Genomic DNA, 20406 nt, shown 5'->3' on the forward strand with positions numbered 1-20406 from the left:
AACACCCTGCCATCCTGCCGTCTCACTAAGTCCAGATCTCCGGAATCACTAAATCTACGAGAGCCTCTTAATAGAGAGACACTCTGGGATGCCGTTACTTCTTGATCAGTTGATCCTTTGTTGTGACGGGCAGAACTGAGAACCTCTTGGTGTTAGGCCAGAAGACTTCTCCCAGTCACCAAGTGCTTGGGCTAATCTTTTCTATTTTAAACCAGATAATAAAGGCTTTGTGTTACTAGCCTTTGGACTTCACAGTTAGATTTGAGTGTTTCTGTTGGCCTTTATTCAGAGGAATGAGCATTAATAGGTGTGATAATGGGTCATTTAGAAGTTTCCCCAGTTGAAAACACAAGATTAAATGGAACATCAGACAAAGCAGCGGTGCAGGATGTCCAATCTCCTAAGCTGTATTCCAGACACTTACTGGCTGTAGGGGGAAACTGGACAATAAGTCAGACAATAAAACTGCTAAATTGTATCTGCCAAGTAGTCACACATCCTGTGAATTTTGACCTGCTTTTTCCTTCTCATGTTGTATGACATCGTATTGGAATGTAAGAATCTGTGTATTTCATTGGTGGCTCTTGCTTAATATAATTCACATACATTTATATTGATTAATTCGGCAGATAATTCAAAGCAACGTACAGTTGGGTTCACATATAATACATGCATCTAGCTGGAGCAGGTGATGGTTAACAGGCTTACTCGAATGCCACACAGTGTCTTAGGGCTGTAAACATATGAGTTACACAAATAGAAGAAATTCAAGACCATTGTTACCCTCCCAAGGAGTAGTTAACCAACAAAGATCATTCCTAGAGCAAGACGTGTAATAGTCCATGAGGTCACAAAGGAACCCAGGATAACTTCTCAGCAACTAAAACCCTCTCTCTCATTGGCTAATGTTAATGTTCATGAGTCCACCATCAGGAGAACACTGAACAACAATGGTGTACATGGCAGTATTGCAAGGAGAAAACCACTGCTGACCAAAAAGATCATTGCTGCCCATCTGCAGTTTGCTAAAGTCGCGTGGACAAGCCAGAAGTCTATTGGAAAAAAGTTTTGTAAACAGATGAGACCAAAATAGAACATTTTGATTTAAATTTCTTTGAGAAACATTATGTTTGGAGAAAGAAAAACACTGCATTCCAGCATAAGAACCTTATGTCATCTGTGATACATGGTGGTGGTAATATCATGGTTTGGGCCTGTTTTGCTGCATCTTGGCCAGGACAATTTGCCATCCATTGATGGAACAATGAATTCTGAATTACACCAGCGAATTCCAAAATGAAAATGTCAGGACATCTGTCTGTAAACTGAATCTCAAGAGTGAGTCATGCAGCAAGACAATGACCCTAACCACACAAGTCGTTCTACCAAAGAATGGTTAAAGAAGAATAAAGTTATTGTTTTGGAATGGCCAAGTCAAAGTCCTGACCTTAATCCAATAGAAATATTGTGGAAGGACCTGAAGCAAGCAGTTCATGTGAGGAAACCCACCAACATCTCTGAGTTGAAGCTGCTCTGTACTGAGGAACGTGCTAAAATTCCTCCAAGCCAATGTGCAGGACTGATCAACAGTTACTGGAAATGTTTAGTTGCAGTTATTGCTGCACAAGGGGGTCACACCGGATACTGAAAGCAAAGGTTCACATACTTCTGACACTCACAGATATGTAATATTGGATAATTTTCCTCAATATATAAATGACCAAGTATAATATTTATGTGTCATTTGTTTAATTGGGTACTCTTCATCTCCTTTTAGGGCTTGTGTGAAAATCTGATGATGTTTTAGGTCATAATTATGCAGATATATAGAACATTCTAAAGGGTTCACAAACTTTCAAGCACCACTGTACATGAAATTACGATTGTTAACTTAAGAGGATGCCAGAGAATACAGCAACTTAATCAGAGACATAAAATAAACAACACTTAAAGTGAGATGTAAGCATTCAAATCAGAGATAGTCTATATCCCATACATACATTACAGTTTCATGAGCCTTGGTTATTATCTCTTGACCATGTTAAATTTTGCACACATTTATCTGTCAGCGCATGATATAATGATAAAATACAAATTTCTCATGGGCGATTCAGTCACTCTCAACAGTACGTACAGTATTTTTCATCCCTGATGAAGCATCATAATTTCTTTACATCTTATTGAGACCACCACAAATAGAGCTATTACAGTAATCTATACATGCATTAATTATTTTAATGTAGTACTGTGATATTGTGAATATTGTAGCAAAAAAAGGAAAAGAAATTCATGATATTTAACATTTGAATATTTAACATTATCTCATGTTTGTTATTGTGTTCTCCATGAGCAGAAGTTCATCGAGTTTGAAGACTCCCAGGAGCAGGAGAAAAAGGACCTGCAGAACCACATGGAGAGGATGAACTCACATTCACGCCAACTGGAGCTGAAAGTCAAGAACTTTGCTGATCAGAGTAAGCACTTACTCATTCTCTTACTCACTCTCTCACACTGTCCCTCCCTCCATGCATTTCTTCTACGACAGATTTAGCTACCCTTCCAACTCTGGCATTTTCTTAATTATTTCATGTTGCACAATGTTTACTATGAAGGTTCTATCAAGGAATACATCTCTAGTATTGCTGCTATGGTTGGGTGATATGACAATACGATATTGACATCACTGTTTAGTAGCAGCACTTGTTAGTGCTTTTATAACCTGAGTGCGACTCACTATAACTAATTCTTGTTTTTTGTTGTCAGTTGTTTAATTTTTCTTCCTTCCCTTCCCTTGTTACATACTTTAGTCTTTTAGTTGATCTAAAAGTATGATTGTAATACATTTCATGTATCATGAAGAAACATCTGATTATTATACGGGGTGGATACAATTTAATGTTGTTTAATTATGAAAACCTCATTAGTTATTACAGTTTATACGACAGCGCACTTTGGTCATAATGTTTTGATTAATTTTCTCTTAAAGCAGTATTGCTGGCTGTATTAATTTAAGTATATTAATGATTTGTTCTAATAAGTTATTGTGTCTATAATAACAGCTTACACAGGAATTTGTATGGAGGATGATCTACGTAATATAAGGCTAATAATAAACAGATTCAAATGTTAAAAAAAATGAAAATCATTGATATGATGAATAATTCTGTATGGAACCATTCATTAAACGTTTCTGGACGGAGTCTCCAGTGTCAGAGCTTAGTAACAATCAGAGCTTTGTCAAATCTTCAGGACAGGGGACTGTCTGGTGTCTTGGTCACATGACAATGTGTATTTTATTGTCTTATTCAGGAGAGAAAAAAGAGAGCGTGGTGAGGGAGTGACAGTTTATAGCTGCTATAACATAAGTGATAACAGAACAAACTTGTCTCTGAGACTTTCTGCAACATCTAATGTGGTGAAAACGGTTAAAAATTATAATACATTGCTCAGTAATAAATAAATATCGAAAATTTTAAATTATTGTTGGCAAATCGCTGAAGTAAAAGAGAAATTTAAAAACATTTGGATGCATTGTTATTGGAAAATAATCCAATTTGGACTCCATCATGGATTACTTTCCTAGAACAGCACACTCCATCATAAGTAAGGCATAAGCCTTACTTATAATTCAGTTCAATTAGGAACCAGAGCTAACTTATTATTTCCTAATCTTATACTCAGTCTCTCCAGGTTTTGTGATTTTGATATCCCAGAAATAAATGCAAAATCAAGGAAACTCCACAATATTCGGAGGAGCTTGCAGTTTTTCAAAATTGCTGCAGATTTTCCGCAGATATGGTCCAAGACGCATCATGTGATGTCATCAAAACACGCATTCAGCAAACATTCTCTTCAATACACGTGCATCAAACATGAGTACAGCTAAAAGGTCTCATTTACCAACAAACAACTTTGCAAAAGACAAAAAAACGCACAAAAAGCTCTTGGGGCATTTTTGGCTGCAGCAATCACAAAAAAAAACCTCCCTGAAATCCTGTATGGACTGTATACTTGTAAACATAGGGGTATTCCATTCATGTGTTTTTAAATATGTAGATGCAAGTTTTTCCAACAAGCAGTCTGTATCTCTCTGTCCCTCTTTTTTCCATGCCACTCATTCAGTTATGAATTTATAACTCCCCCCACACAGGTATTGTGCAGCTAATCTAGGCTATGACCTCATTTTAGTCACACCATCTTCCACACATGCCCATTAACTCTCACTGCCTAGTGCAATAAGAAAACAGCCAGCCATAATGTAACAGTAATTGAAACATATTCATTTCTAATCTTTTCCAGCTCTAGTGTATTTATATACTGTAACACCGGTATGATTTAGATTTATTTGCAGGCTTAGTCTCATTCTAGCAGGATTACAGAGTACACTGCGTTACTGGTGGGTTAAGCCCATGCAAAGCACTTTTGTTGTATGGTAGCTTATTTGGGAATTATAAAGCTCTCATGTGTACCAAAGCATACACCCATAGACTCTCTAATATGGTGCTCATGTATGGAAATTACAGCTCAAAAAAGCAGCTATGTGCAGCAAACCCTGGTAAGTGGTGAATGATTCACAAGAGCTGTATGCTGTCTGAGAAATATTTCCCACTGAGTTCATAGTCCAGTTTAAGCATGACCAAAGCATTTACAGCATGCTCTAAAAGGTACAGAAGATCCAGGACTATGTACAAGTTGTTATTAATGATTGATTAATGTCGATACATTTGTAAATGAGCTTCCATTTGCAATGTTGTTGCTTCAAATATATATATATATATATATATATATATATAATATATTTAAAAATGCCCACTTATTCATAATGCAGATTATAATCCACATTTTGTTTCCCTTTTAAAAAAGGCAAATTTAGACCGCTGTCTGTTACAGCCTGGATCCTGACTAATTGAGGTTTGAGTTGTCATGGGAGCTGCTGATTTATTCATCTGTTCATGTGCAGGCTACATGAGTCCCCTCCATACATCACATCCACACATCAAAGACAGACTCCCTCTACTCCATCTTTCACCACGGCCTCAGGGCTGTGTCACTTTGAGCTACTAAGCCATACCACATCTGAAAGTGAGCACAGAGTCTGGACCGGTTTGGCTTTTTACGTGTATTCAGTTTTATCAGTATGTACAAAAGTCTAAACCTGTATTAGGGCTCAGTTCCACCTAATCTTTGTGAGTTGTTTATGGCATGCAAATGTTTAAAGATGTTACCTGAAATGACATGATAAGTAAAGTATTACAAAGAACATGTTACTTTTCAGTAAACCCTTGGATACTGGGTTTGGGTTTTTTATTCAGTCATGGTTGCATTTATGTGCTTATTTATTTATTTATTTATTTGCTAATTTATTTATTTGTATTTATGTACTGATATGGACCGGGTTTCTCTCCAGACCTTTTTGCATTCAAGTGGTCCTTTTCCCCCTGTGACTGTAAATGTGAAGTGGAGCTTTCCCATTCTGTAATTGGAGCATAAACATATTTCATATTTATACTGATGTGTGATAGAAGAATAGGCTGTCAAATTCCTTTCAAAGTTGCATTTAACTAGTTACAGGATTTAGTGTTGAATTACATTCAATAGTTCTACTTTGGTTACTGAATAATTCATAGTACTGAATAACAAGCTTTAAGATGAAGAACTGAGTAAGAACTTGGAACTTTAAGGGGATTTATACTAGCCTACAGCATTTATTTATGTTTGTAGTTTAGTTACACTAAATAATCATACAAAAATGTATATTGTATTGTATTGTTTTGAATTGCAGAGTATTGTATTGGGATTTGGTATTCAATGGTATTCTGAAATTCTGATCCAGACACCTATTTTAATTTGAAAGGTAAAGGTGTGTGGAGGACTGTTTCATCAGTCCCACTGCTTCTGCATTTATTTTGCTTGTACCTACCTGTGATATTTTCTAATCAATTTCCTGTGTTCTATTTTCCAAATAAAAAGCAAATATAAAATAATTTAAGCCACGGTGACCCAGACCAGAATAAAGAGCTTACTATAGATGAATGAATTGATGAGTAATCAGCCACCCAGGGTACTTGAATTGTGTCCATTGTAGTTTATATGCAAGTATATGATTTATTTTTTTGAAGTTATGTTTGATTTTCTTTTTTTTCTTTCTTTCTGTAGTTTACTGAGTTTTTTGCTGAATGCATTGATGTAGTAATTTTTATTTGTTTATTTTTTAAATAAAATGGCAACGGTCTTTTCTAAATGGCTACTAAAACAAGACAACATTTCCATCTATTTATTTGGTTTCAAGTAAAAATTTTAATGGAGTTGTTCTGAACATTGTTGAAGATGTGCTGTCTTTCTTTGTTTTGTAAGCTTTATATCTGACCTCCCACTCCACCCTCACAAGAGTTAAAAATGTCTCGCTGATCTGACTGATGCACGCCTATTTTCATGCATCACTAAATGAAATCATTTCCGCAGTCTGTGAAGAATTTATTAAACAGTTGGCATCCACTGAGTTACCAGCTACCAGCCACTCAAATCCTGACATTTTATATGAGGATTTTGCCCTCAGTTGAGCCAGTTAATTTAATTTGCTGAAATTTCACCTGAGCAAAAGGATAAATTTTACACTCAGCTAGGACCAGGTACTCATCTCAAGATTCCAGATTTACTCATTGTACTAGAAATGCCCAAACTGATTTCCACTAGCAGCTTCACAAAATCCCTTTTAATAGACTACTACTACCTAGTGGTTAAACAGTAGCACTACATGATTCAGATGGATGCATGTCCTTTCTGATGGCAACTGCTCCATATCAATGTTTTACAACTTTCACATGATGTGGGAGTTGGCATTCTGTTTATAGCATCCCCTGGAATCTGTTTGAAGGAAAACAGATACTGGATTGGAAGAGTTAAAGGAAAATGGGGAGGATTATGAGTTATCTCCATCCAAGCAAACCACTTGTGAATTCAACATTGGTGTACAGAATGTAATCTCAGAACCACTTACTGGATTTATTCTCAAATGGGGTATGACCACCAAAGGTGAAAGACCATGTTCCTGAAGATCTAGGTATAATTTATTCACTGAGCACAGGAGCATAAAAATTGGATCACTGTAAAAAGGTTTGGTTGGTCATACAAGTACTGAGCCAAGCAAGTTTTCATTGCTTCAGTGACCTACACAACCCTTGGATCTCAAGGACTTTGGAATCTTTGGAATGAGGCGGGAATGACAGGGCACAGTGCATCAAGATTTCTGTTCATGCCCAGTTGAATTCATGGTGTTCTTGCAGACTGAATGTTATTTGAATCAATATTTGGTTTGCAGTTTAGGGTTATACTTGCTTTTAACCACATGTATGCAAGATGGCTGACATGCACATCCTGCATTTATTCAGCATACTGATTGTGCATTTCTACAAAAATAATAAAAATACAACCCATGCACGTTGTGCAGTAAAGATGTAAGCGGTGAAGGTAGTGTGTGAAGCAACCCGTGCCTTTATTCATTCAATTTTGTGTTTCTCAAGAAGCATTATCATTGACCGTCAACTCCTGATTGTGTAAAATGAGAGGAAGTGGTCAAAGAAAGAATTCTGGAGAAGGTGAAGGATGTTTAAACTCTGACCTGCTCCCTAGTAGGCAGAGCTTTTAATCCTCCAGATGTGGGAGAGTTAGGCATGCAACTATGTGAACAATGCTGCTTGTATATCTGCCATGCATCAAGTATAACCCCAGACTTTCTTGGTGTTCATAAGGATATGACCCCATTTGACCCCATTTTAATACATACATTAGTTCACACATGCTCAGAATTGGCTAGTGTAGGTGTTAGGTGAGAAAGTAATGCCATCTTTCCTACCCAGGCAGCCTGTCCAGTATTGCTCTCAGATGGCTGTGGCATTGTCAGGATTCGAATTTGCAATTTCCAGGAGATAGGGGGAATGCGTTTCTGTTGTGCCACATAAGGACAGTTTTAAAATGAGTAGCATCCTATGAGGTGATTTTCACCCATTCTCTCTCTCTCTCTCTCTCTCTCTCTCTCTCTCTCTCTCTCTCTCCCTCTCTCAATCAATCTCTCTCTGTCTTTTTTTGTCTCTCTCACTCATAGTAAGCCGTTTGGAGGAGCGGGAGGCAGAACTCAAGAAAGAGTACAATGCTCTCCATCAGCGACACACAGAGGTAACACATCAGCATCATCTCTAATGTTTATCAGTCAGTTGAAAGGTTTTGTCCATGCAATACCTGAAAATCCATTGAGAATGACAGGATTAAGTGATAACAATCAAGGTGGTATAGAGCACCACCAGCTTCATAAACAGATCTGTGTTTGATCAGAGGCACATACTTATCAGTAGTTATGATGCTAAATATGTTACCAGTTATCAGCGGTGATGTTTTCCTCTCTTTCCTCCAGATGATTCATAACTACATGGAGCATGTAGAGCGCATTAAACTCCAGCAGATGACTGGAGGAGAGGCCTCAGATACAGGAACCCTGGGTAGAGTCAGGTAGGACAGGGCTGTATAGCTTATGAAAATAATCCATTCAGAACTGATTGCGAACTTGCAAACAAATGCATGCTGAAGTGAAAATACCATGTGCTGTTATTAAGTGTTATTTTGCAGTATAAAAATCATACATCCAACATAAATGCAACAATTATCAACGTTCTGAGAAGTTCATTTACATTATTCATCTAAGTAGGGATAGAAATGAATGAATGATATGAATGAAAATGCTAGATATATGTATATGTATATCATGAAAATGATAGATATATAAAATAAGCTTTATAAGGGAAATCAACATAACTGTCATAGGGAGACACAAAGTGGCATTTGTCTGGTCTGTTAGTGGTGTATATAAGGGCAGTCAGAACAAACATCATTATTTAACAATAATAATAAATAATAAAAGTCTGTTGTGTTTCTTGCAGGAAAATGCATTTCAGTTGATGCATGTTCTTAATGGGGTAGTTTATTTCTTTGTATTTTCAAATTATGTATCAATTTTCAAATATGTGTCCTAAAATATATTACATTTCATTATTTTCAGCAGTTCAACGTATTGCGGTCACATTTTTTTTTTGCTAATGTATATTATATAGATATTAAATATGTTGCTATGTAATAACGTTCTATTTTAATGTAAAATCTAGTCAAACAACAGATTATGGTGTTGTCTTCTTGAGATTTTTGTTCACCTTTCACAGTTTATGTGATATGAATTTACAGTATAGAGGTACTGCTAATGAAATGTTCAGTCTATGGCACTATAAAATTTTGTTTGTCTGTCTGTCTTCCTGTCTGCATTCATACTTGGATGAACATCTGTATTCTAGGAAAGAGCGACCCCTCTCTCTGGGCATCTTCCCCATGTCTGGTGGTGGTGGTGGTGGTGGTGGGAACAACTCTCAGATCCCAGATTTTCTGGGCCGTGCAGAGACTCCAGGAACAGAAGGCTGGAGATTCACTGATCTCAGTCAGCATCGATCGAATGCCAGTCTCAAGGTACTTAAACCTCTATAGAATTCCCTGGTGTGATGCAGCATGCATAATATATCAATAATATAACCTCAATGAAGTGATATAGGACTATAATCTTAAGGCCACAGTACCAATGCAATATGGACATAAGCTTCAGGAAACATTTGCGTTAGCGTGCTTGTGTTAATAAACTGCCAGCTGGTGTTGTGGATTAGAGAAGAACACTTGGCATTTGTAATGATGTGGCTTTGAAGATGAAGGAGGGAGCAGGACAGAGGTTGCTCTCTGATGTTATAGTAGAGCCCGTGTGAGACGCTCTATATTTTCAAACCATTCACACACTTAGATGCCTGTCAGGACTGCATCTCTTTCTGTTTTCAAAGTCGCACACACAAACAGTGTATATAACTGGAGGAATTATGTTCTTCTCAGATATGTTCAGCAGATGCTGACTCAGAGCAACAGTATTGACATAGGACGATTTAAGATATTTAAGCATTTATACATCAAGCATAGTTGCTAAGACTTAAGAGAATGAATACTAAACGAATATTTTGCAGGTGAGTATCTCAAACCATGTGACACACTCACTCTCACTGGCTTTTGAGCTGTATCTATGTCTGACTTGTATTTATGCTTGACGAAATATCCACGTATACCATACAGAAGACCTTGGCAAGGGAGTTTTGGTAAACTACTTTAAAAAAAGAAAATGTAAGCTGCAAGCTTCAGTCTGGGTTCTTCTGTCTGGTGGTTACTGATGCTTAAAATGCTTTCATATGCATGTCAATAACCTCAAACACATTTGGGATGTTATGTCAGTGTGATGGTATACTGTGGAAAGCCAGTTGGAAATAGTTCTAGCATTTGTGTTATGTTATCTCGAAATAGTGGGGATTAGGAAAAAAAAAAAAAGAGAAATGCTGCAGGACGCTAATGATATGGTGCGTACTTTCGGAAGAACAGATGAAATATCGTGCAAAAGTCATAGGCTTATGTAGAAAAGATGCTGTGAAGATGCTTTAAAAAGCAATTACATGAATATTCTAAACATCAACAAGTACTACAATGTATAATATTTTATACATTACTATATTAAAGAAATACACAAACATACAAGTTAATAGTGTAATGTGACAATTAAGAAATAATACTACTACAGTGAAAAGTGGGCATACATGTCACACAGATTTATTTGTTTATTTATTTGATTGTTTGCTGAATTATTTCCATGACACTTCATACAACACTGTGAAACTAAAACTGTCACTTTGACACATTCTGTGTTTTGATTGGTGCATCGATCCAATTGGCTTATTCCTGCCTAATTCAACATGGCTGCACTTGGGTTAAATGCATACAGTAATGTTTTGCAAGAATTAGTGCGAAATATACTCGATAAAATTTTGACTTCTGAATTAGTCATATAAAATATCACGTCTGAATTTTCACCCTGTAAAAACAATCTTAATACCTAGAAAATAATTCTGAACACGGATAATTGTGTAGTTTAATGATCTGCATTTATGCAGTGTCAAAATAAATGAAATAAGAGGACGGTCGTGTCATTCAGTGTTGTGACGATACAAATACAGTGTTGTTATAATGTAATTACAATATTCAGTACCTATACCTATAATCGTATTTACGTTATACTACAGCACTGTTAAATTCACAATGTGATTGCATGTTGCTTCATTTTCTGTAACACTGCAGCTCTAAAAGAAGTAACATCTGTAATCACAGCTTTATATGAATGCGCTTTTTTTAATTTATGATTTTTTTTTCTGTCGTAACAGCCTCTTCACTTGGGCTTTTAAGATGGATACTCAAAATAATTCAAGGCTAATGCTGAACAAATACAAAAATTGTTGATATTCAGCTAACAAACAAATAGCTGGCATGTTGAAGTTTTCTGTAAGGAGATGTTTATAATAAGTTTTGTTTTCTGACACTAATGCACAAGACATCAAATGGGCATTAAAGACAACATTTCTATTACAAACCTAGGGGGTCTAGGACTTTTGCACGGTACTAGGCCAAAAATAGATAACTGAGATAACTGTATTTCTATGTATTGATAAACTAACTGAAGGGTAACAGGTCCATCAGTCTTCCTAACTAAATTACTCATCCAGTTTAGAAAATGAGAAGCATGCTGTTGCTGATATACCCAAAACCATGATACTGGATTGTACAGTTATCATGCCACGAATCATGCTTCACTTGAATTCTCTTCCCCAAGCAGCTGGAGGCGGAGGATCCTCCACAGAAAAGCGAGGGTAATAGTGCACAGGAGGCTTGGGGGAATATGCTGGCAGACGACTGTAAGGTAGTTGGCTCTGTAACAGCCGAACGCGCGCAGTTCATTTCACCATCATGCACTGACGCCGAGTTTGTCGTACAGCTTTGCAACATCCACGTCTCATCCTGTGTTGTGCTGAATGCAACCACTAAAGTGAGGAGTATGTATAGTTCAAAAGAGTTTAATTGGAAGATCAGAACTGGACAGTCCTCGGGCATAGCAAATTCAAATTATTTCGATTAACAGATGGTGCTCAATCCAGAGTGTGTAAAGTGGTTGCTGTAGATGAGTGAATGATAAATGTGGTTGCATACAGCTTGTTTACAGTTTGATCGCATGGCATTTCAGTTTCACAAAATCCGCTTCATTCTCCATTTAAACATTATTCATTAAGCTAGACTAGTATCACTAGTTAATCTGAAAACGGTAATGCTCATCTACTATAGTCATAGTTATTCCAAATTGCTATAATTGAGAACTACATGTTTAACTTATTTTGAAATGGATTCTAAAGATTAGCACTTGCTGGGCTTTGGTTGTGGGCTGTTCTGTGCGACAATATAGCTAAATGCATTTATTTTGCATAAGTTTTTTTTTTTTTAGTGAAGATTGATTTGTTGTTTGCAGTGTTGTTGTATGTTGTGGTCTTTGTGTGCCCTGGTGAGCTCTGTATGTGAATTATGTTAAGTTGTTTGTGGTTTTCAGTATTAATTTATCTGCTGTTTCAGTATTATTATTAGTCCTTATGTGATGTGTTGTAGCTTCTCTTTGAATGTGGCTCCTAAATTAACGAGTAATGGTTTACCTTGCTGTTTTCTGTTCTTTGTGTTCAAAATTTTTATCGCTCACAAAATGTTTGCCTTAACATAAAGTTCTGTTATTTAATTAATCTAATATGAGCACTCGATCCAATGCATCATAATTTGCGTTACATGGTTAGTTCTCTTGTTCCCTCTCTCACCGAGCTGTCACAGAGATGTGACCTCTGACCTCTGTTGTGGCCTTTAATAAGAGTGTGCTTTTGGTAATTTCAGGATGAGCTGTTAGGTTCCAGTTCTGTCACACCCATGTCCACCACAGCCTCAGAGCCAGGGTTGGAGTCTCAGCGGGAGAATGGAGACGGTTCCAGCAGGTGTGCTGAGGTGCAGGCTGCACCGGGGACTCGCTCAATTTCAACCGGTGAGTCAGTATCACATGGGTTAGTCTGAGATTCAAATCCTCAACCTGAGTTATACTTTGAAACTGAAATGTTATGAAAATCAGGATGATGCTAGTAATACGCTAGTAATATGAAGAGCTGAGGTGTCTTTCTGGGGATTAAAAACACAGCCTGAGCAAAACAATGGGAAAGAGAATACTCAGCTCTTAACTTGCTGATTGTAGGCTAATCAACTTTTACATCCTATTTGCATAAAAAAAAAATAAAGAAATAAAAAAGAAAGTATCAGTGTTTTTATGAAATACTAGTATATCCTGAAATACTAGACAGTCTGTTGAATTAAACAAAATTAAACTGATCGAGTTCTTGCTGTTTCCCCCAAAAGTATTATAAAAGTTGCAATTGTAAGTCTTACCTGATTTTTTTGTTGCACAAAAAAAGTTATACATGTTATTTACATGTCACTGTATACAGTACGTGAGATGTTTTACACAAAAATATTACACCAAATGTTAAAACGTCAAAATGTTATGGCTCAGTGTATTAAAATGACAGAACTGTCAGATAATTACGTTCAGACAACCTTATAATTCCACGGTCTTGCATTACTAATGCATGTCTTTAGCCTATTAAATGCAGTTTAAATGCATTTTTACTTCGTATCACTATATCACTACATGTTATGTGCCACCTGGGTCATGTAGGTTTGGTGGAGAATGAGGACAAGTCTGATGTGCAAGCTATTATCGAATCAACTCCAGAGCTCCATCTGGACCTCAGTGGCTACAAAGGCTCCAGGTACACAACGTTATATCCAATTTATAACTAATTTTATAATGCATGTACAATGTATTATAATCAAATGTGTCCTTGCCATAGCTGTCGTGACATAAACTGGACAACCGAAAACAAACAATGATAATATTCTGAAGGTTTGACCATGAAAAAAAAAATATTGCAAAACTGATGACACCATCTGTTAACAGGGTCTACTGTAGAGTGTGTCTTTTTGTATTAACAAAATAATGTGTTGTCCATTTTATGTGCTTGTCTTAATGGATGTGTAGTTAGAGGGTGTTTCTATCTTCAGGTACACCATACAGGGTGGTGTCAATGCAAATAAATTTATTGCTGATTTGTTGCTGTCTGAATGTCACTTAGTGAATGGAGGCTGTAAATTAATAAATTTGGTTGTTTTTACTAGTCCAGGCTCTTGTCATCTCAAAACTTTACTACTGCAACACACTACTCATGGGCCTCCCAGCCAGCTCCATCAAAACCCTTTAAATGATACAGAATGCAGCAGCATGCCTTGTCTTCAACCAGCCCAAAAGAACCCATGTCACACCCATTTTCAACTACCTCCACTGGCTTCCTATGGCTTCCCGTATCAAATTCAAGGCCTTGATGTTAATGTATAAGACCTGGTCTGGAACAGCACCTCCCTACCTCAACACTCTCCTGAAGGCTTACATTCCCAATCTGCGATCGGTTAATGACTGACACTTATTAGTGCCTACTCAGCATGGCTCAAGGTCCCTTTCCAGAACCTTCACACTAACTGTCCCTCAGTGGTGGAATGAACTTCCAACCTCAATCCAGACCGCAAAATCCATCACTATCTTCAAAAAACAGCCAAAGACCCACCTCTTCCATGAGCACTTAACTAACCCCTAAAATGCCAACCCCACATTATTTATAAAAACAAATAAATAAATAAATGTAAAAAATTACTCCAGCTCTTACACCTCTACTCTGTGCTTTTTGCTTCTCTAGAACTCAATTATAGATCTTGTATGGTAGCACTACTTGTATTGCTCTCTGCTTGATATTTCGCTTTGCTTGTATTTCCTCATTTGTAAGTCGCTTTGGATAAAAGTGTCTGCTAAATGAATAAATGTAAATGTAATACAGACTAAAGACACTTATTACATTTGCAAGAGCCTGTTTCCTCCAGTTGAAGAGAAAATAAAGTCAATTACTGTATCATAATAATGAGAAGCTTTACTGGAACTATGTCTGTAAATAAATAAAATAATTAGAAAATTTCTCAAAATTACGACCTGCTACATTATGAAGGTTAAGTACTCACAACACGTTCACTCCTCTGATGTCAACACCACTTAAACAGACCCTTTGCATGGATTTGATTCAGATTTATCTTATTAACAATAAATACGCTCAAATTGCAACTATAAAATTGTACTCATTATTTGTGGCTGTAATAATGCTGAGCGTATACCATTTCTTGTGTTCCAGCACCCCGACTAAAGGCATAGAGAACAAGGCGTTTAACCGTAACACAGACTCTCTGTTTGAGGAGCTGTCAAGCGCAGGCTCGGGTCTCATTGGGGATGTGGATGAAGGAGCTGATCTTCTGGGTAAGAGCTTTTCTTTCTTAAAAAGAAAAATCTTGTTAATCATCGTCTCTTATCTCCTAAATACTAGGAAGAAAGAAAACAGCATGCTATTGAGTATCGCCAGTTATTGATAGTTATTGCAATTGAGGTATTTATATAAATTGTGGAAGTAGAACTTTTTGTTTGGGGGGGGAGTATTTCAATACATAGTATATTAGAAAAACACTATTGCTCAAAAATAAGGTTTGCTCTTTATAGTCCGAGGTATTTTTTGACACGAGTGGAAGGTGTATTGCTGAGTGCTAAAACTAAATTAAACATATGAAATAAAGTAAGCAGCAGTACTGTCTGACTGGCTTGAGTTCACCGGACCGGATTTGTGCTATTTATTTAACTAAAGGTGCGGTAAACCTCGCTTCCTCTCCATTTCCTTAATTGTTGCTGTTAACTAGTCACCTCTGCCCCAGGATTGTTCTGATTGGCTGCTTGCAGGTCGTATGTGTGTTTAAAGAAAGCCGAACACGAGCTGCAACTAGGCTTATCACGATAATTACGTTATCAACTTATTGTACATGTGGACATGACCTTGATCATTTTTGCTGACCTCGATATTGCCCGTTGTGATTACATGCGAACGAATGTTACCAACATTTTAGCCGCTCACGCTGCTTCTGTCCTCTCGTTTGTCGAATGTAAGATAAAAATGGACATTCGAATGAAAAAACTTTGTTAAATTTAGGACGTGTAGCAAGCACTATCACTGAGTCTAATTAAAACATACTGCTGAATAAATGATGCAAGATATTAGTGAACTAACAGTGTTTTTTGAAGAAGAAAAAGAATAGTTCTAGTGTTTCAGGTAATCCAGTCCTAGTCAATTATGTTGGGGATTGAGCCGTTTAAGCTGTGTGAGCTGAAGCTGAATGAACAGCGGTAAACTGAAGCGCTTTACTAGCGGGTTAATTAACTCACCCAAAAACATCCAATACAAATATGAGATTAAATCAGACAAACACAGCATAAACCTCATATTACAACTCGCATCTGCACAAAATGACACGAATGCACAGGTGAACTGAACTTAAGTAAGGAGCTAAGTAGAATGATAAGTCACGTTGTGTATACGCTTTTACCGTAACAATGCACTAAAACACGTTACAATGTCTGAATATTCTTAAGAATTCAAAGTTCATCGCTGTTTGAAAGGGTGTACTTGCATTATTATGCTGTTACATTATCATTATATCTGTGACATAAAATGACAATAATATCATTCATCGCAATTATTTCTGGGACAGTATATCGTCCAGCAAAAGTAGGTGCAGTGACAGACCTAGCTGCAACAAAATTTTGGCAATGAAATTAGTAGTATTCGTAAAAATCATGATGGGGTCAGCTGAGTATTATGTGCTTTCCTTGTGCTGTGTAATCATGCAGTCAGTCCCTGCTGTATGTATAACGCTAACTGCACTCTTTCTCTCCATGCTGTATCCTCCTGTTCTCTGGTTTTTGTGCCTTATCCCAGTGGAGTACTCTGGTGTGTATATAACCCTTCTGGCTGTTTCTTTTCCCGTCTGTGTGTCACTTCCTGTCTGTGTCTCTGTCAAGGACAATGGTTGCATGTAGAGTCATTTTTTCCTTTTTTCATTCATTTTCCATTACTTCATAATACTAAAGAGAGCAAACAATTTGCATTGAAGTAACGTTTCATATATTTGACAAATAAGACATCTGTACTGCATTAAAAGGGGTGGGAGATAACATTCTGTATGTTTTGTTCTGGTTTACTTGTTGGCTTCATTTACTTAAAGGCTATCTTCATCCTTCCTGTTCTCTCTGCTTAACATGGACTGCATGCTTTTTCAGACCTGAGTTTGCTTGGTAAGACATACCATATGCTCTCCTATTTCATGTCTGACTGCCTGCCTCTCCCTCAAGTGTTCAGTTATTCAGTTCAGTTGTGACTCTTTTCCTTTACTTGTGTGTATATATATCTCGGTGTGTGTGTTTTCATATCTTCCCCAATCTTGGTTAAACCCAGAAGTCATACCAGGTCCTTGTCCCAAAAGAGAGACAAACTGACACTGGGATCTTAAGTTCTCACTGTAATTGGTCTTTTTTTTTTTTTGCAGGAATGGGCCGAGAAGTAGAGAATCTCATTCTGGAAAACACACAGCTGCTGGAGACAAAGTAGGAGCAATTTTCAGAAAAAACACATTTGAGAAAAACACGTTTTGACAGAAAATTAGGCACAACCATACTGCTGGAACAAAAATATGATCAAAATGGCTGAAAGTGCGTGTGTGTGTGTATGCAGAAATGCACTGAATGTGGTAAAGAATGACCTGATCGTCCAAGTAGATGAACTTACGTCTGAGAGGGAGGTTCTTCAGGGAGAGCTGGACACCGTTTTGCAGACAAAGGCCAAACTGGAGGAGAAGAACAAAGAGCTTGAGGAAGAGCTCAAGAAGTTTGTGACACCTTTCTTCTCTTTCTTCTGAGTCTTTTTAATTAATTTATTAAAACTTACTGCATTACAGTATGTAGTGTTTTCATAAAACTGGCAGCATGACACCAAGCTTGGTTTGTCTACCCATAAAACAGTGCTTTTTTGTCATAAGGATATTTTTTATGCCATAAGACTACAGTATATAGCAATAATAGCCTAGGGAAGTTTATATAGTCTCCACAGTTTCATGTAGGTTTTCTCAGGGCTATCCGGTTTCCTCCTACCTCCCAAAACATGCTGGTAGGTGGCTTGGCTAATCTAAATTGCCCCTAGTTATGAATGTGTGTGTGTGTGTGCACATGGTATTCTGTGATGGACATCCCATCCAGGGTGTATACCTGCCTCAAGCCCAGTGTTTCTAGGATACTGGATCCATTGCAACCTCGACAAGAATAAAGCTGTAGAATTAATGAATATTGTGTACTATTTGACTAATATGAATTTTTATATGCAATAGAGTTCGGGCTGAAATGGAGAGCGTCAAACTGAATAACAAAGAGGACGATGAGGTGAGAATATATTGCCTAAATACCAAGTATTTGATTTGGTTTTATGTCATTAAGCGTGGCTTTGTTCAATAGCAGAAGTGTGCATGGGATATACAAAATTGTAGTGCATATACAGTAAATGTCCTAATGCTGGTTGAAGCAAAGTGTGTCTGTGTTTTGTACGTAGAGTGACGTGCCCACAGCTCAGAGGCGTCGGTTCACCCGGGTAGAGATGGCACGTGTGCTGATGGAAAGGAACCAGTATAAAGAGAGGCTGATGGAGCTACAGGAGGCTGTCAGGTGGACAGAAATGATCCGGTAAACACTCATTGGAATGTTTGTTTAAAAAAAAAAAAAAAAACGTACAGCTTTTGGTTCAGAGTACTGAATTGTTGTTGTTCTTATAGTAGGCAATCGTTAGAATTAGAATTGGTGTAAAGGCCCTTTTATCTCTAAGCATGTAGAGAAGATGGACGTTCAAGACCTTGTTCAAGGATTCAACAGTGGCTCTCTGACCTTCTGGTCACGACCAGGGCTCCAAAACTTGTATAAAAATGAATTCACTACAGCTGTTATAAGTGGTGTTTAATTGTTTACAGTAGACAGTGTCCTTTTAATAGGGGTTTCATTTATGGTCTGCCAAGGCTCTGATTAAATGCTTGTATTTCTGCCTCATCAGATAGAGATCAGGGAGTTGCTTGCATCTATTGAATTTTATATCACAGCACTGTTGAGTTCTTGATTCTGATTGGTCAGAAGGTGTTGATTAATTTTTTTTAACAGTGTGGCTCAGACAGTAGATCAGGCCGCAAGGTATATAATAAATGCACTCATTCTTGTCTCTGTAGTAACAAGTTACACAGGGATTTATGCTCCATTTAATCAGATTAAAAGTCTGTAAAAGTTCATGTGAATTTTTAAAAAGGTCTCCATTGTCAGCGTTTTGTAACAGTCAGAAATAAAGCTGTAACTTTAAGTATTCCAACAAGGAAAAGTCTTCAGGACAGAGGACTTTGTTGGTTTTTTTGGTGACATGACAAACTACTTTTTTGTCTTATTAACCAGAGAAACAAACGTAGGCTGAAAGATTTATTATAGCTGATATAGGAAAGATTTGTTATAGCTGTTATAAAATAAATGATAACAAGAAGTTCCTTGTTTTGCAGATTTTCTACAATATTAAACGTGACTATAAACTGATAATGTATGTCATTATATATATATAACATCTAACCAGAAGTGCACACAGACATGGATGAATGTAATCCAAGACAGTAATTGAACATAGGTGCGAATGAAGTGGTATATACAGTAAGTGAACATGAATCCTGTGACATGAGTGAGTGGAATTCAAGACACTACAGTGTTGGCAAATTGCCAATTTAAGAAGGAAAAAAAAAAAACACTTCTGGGTGTGCCGTTAAAGGAAAATAATCATAGACAACGTTGTGTTTTATTCCATACATAATGGTATATTCTATTCCTCTACAGTGCATCCAGGGAAAATCCTGCTCTTACTGAGAAGAAGAAGTCTAGCATCTGGCAATTGTAAGCATTTCAACTCCAATTATTCTCTACATTAAGAAGTGGTTTATTTGTATGTTTATTACTCATGTGTTTCTTTTCTCACTTGATGTGCTGGTGGTCTTCAGCAAGTAGGTAAAACAGTCCTATCCTAACTGCTCCTCTGTTGCCCTCAGCCCAGAGTTGCAAAAAATCAATATGATTATTTTCCTGTGAGTTTTTCCTTGGGCTGCTCCTGCTTGCGGTGCTCCTTAGTCTGCCTCAGTTCATGATATATTGTTTTTATCAGTTGGATAAGTTGAATATGTATGGAAGACCATTTCCACCACAGAGGAAAAAAAATAAAACAGGTAATTGCGCCTTTATATCTCAGAATTCTGACTTTATTTCCTGAACTTTTGAGATAATATCTCACCAAGGTTCGTACAAGGTGCTTGAACTGCTTGAATTTGCCGGTTTGAAATTTAAGTACAGCAAAACCTTAAAAATAGCCATTTTATTTATCCCCAGAACACGAATACAATCCTTTCACTTAAAATATGACACCCCACTGCAGCCCCTCCCCGTCCTCCCATTATTCA

At 37.1% G+C, this 20406-nt stretch overlaps 1 protein-coding gene across 5 annotated transcripts in view; it reads left to right on the forward strand.

Annotated features, from left to right (window-relative positions):
• Positions 1-20406, forward strand: part of spag9a (sperm associated antigen 9a) — a 43110-nt gene that overhangs the window by 7350 nt on the left and 15354 nt on the right. For 4 of the 5 annotated variants that reach the window (XM_053674790.1, XM_047149862.2, XM_053674784.1 and 1 more), the window contains exons 2-14: positions 2354-2474; positions 8102-8172; positions 8408-8502; positions 9336-9504; positions 11726-11812; positions 12820-12964; positions 13649-13742; positions 15204-15325; positions 17437-17494; positions 17622-17774; positions 18271-18322; positions 18489-18619; positions 19793-19849. In XM_053674790.1, coding sequence (XP_053530765.1) covers positions 2354-2474; positions 8102-8172; positions 8408-8502; positions 9336-9504; positions 11726-11812; positions 12820-12964; positions 13649-13742; positions 15204-15325; positions 17437-17494; positions 17622-17774; positions 18271-18322; positions 18489-18619; positions 19793-19849 — 1355 coding nt within the window. The remainder of the gene's footprint in view (positions 1-2353; positions 2475-8101; positions 8173-8407; positions 8503-9335; positions 9505-11725; positions 11813-12819; positions 12965-13648; positions 13743-15203; positions 15326-17436; positions 17495-17621; positions 17775-18270; positions 18323-18488; positions 18620-19792; positions 19850-20406) is intronic. The other variant, XM_053674803.1, reaches the window with a different exon arrangement.

Source organism: Ictalurus punctatus, chromosome 2 (genome assembly GCF_001660625.3).
Source record: "Ictalurus punctatus breed USDA103 chromosome 2, Coco_2.0, whole genome shotgun sequence".
Taxonomy (NCBI): Eukaryota; Metazoa; Chordata; class Actinopteri; order Siluriformes; family Ictaluridae; genus Ictalurus; species Ictalurus punctatus.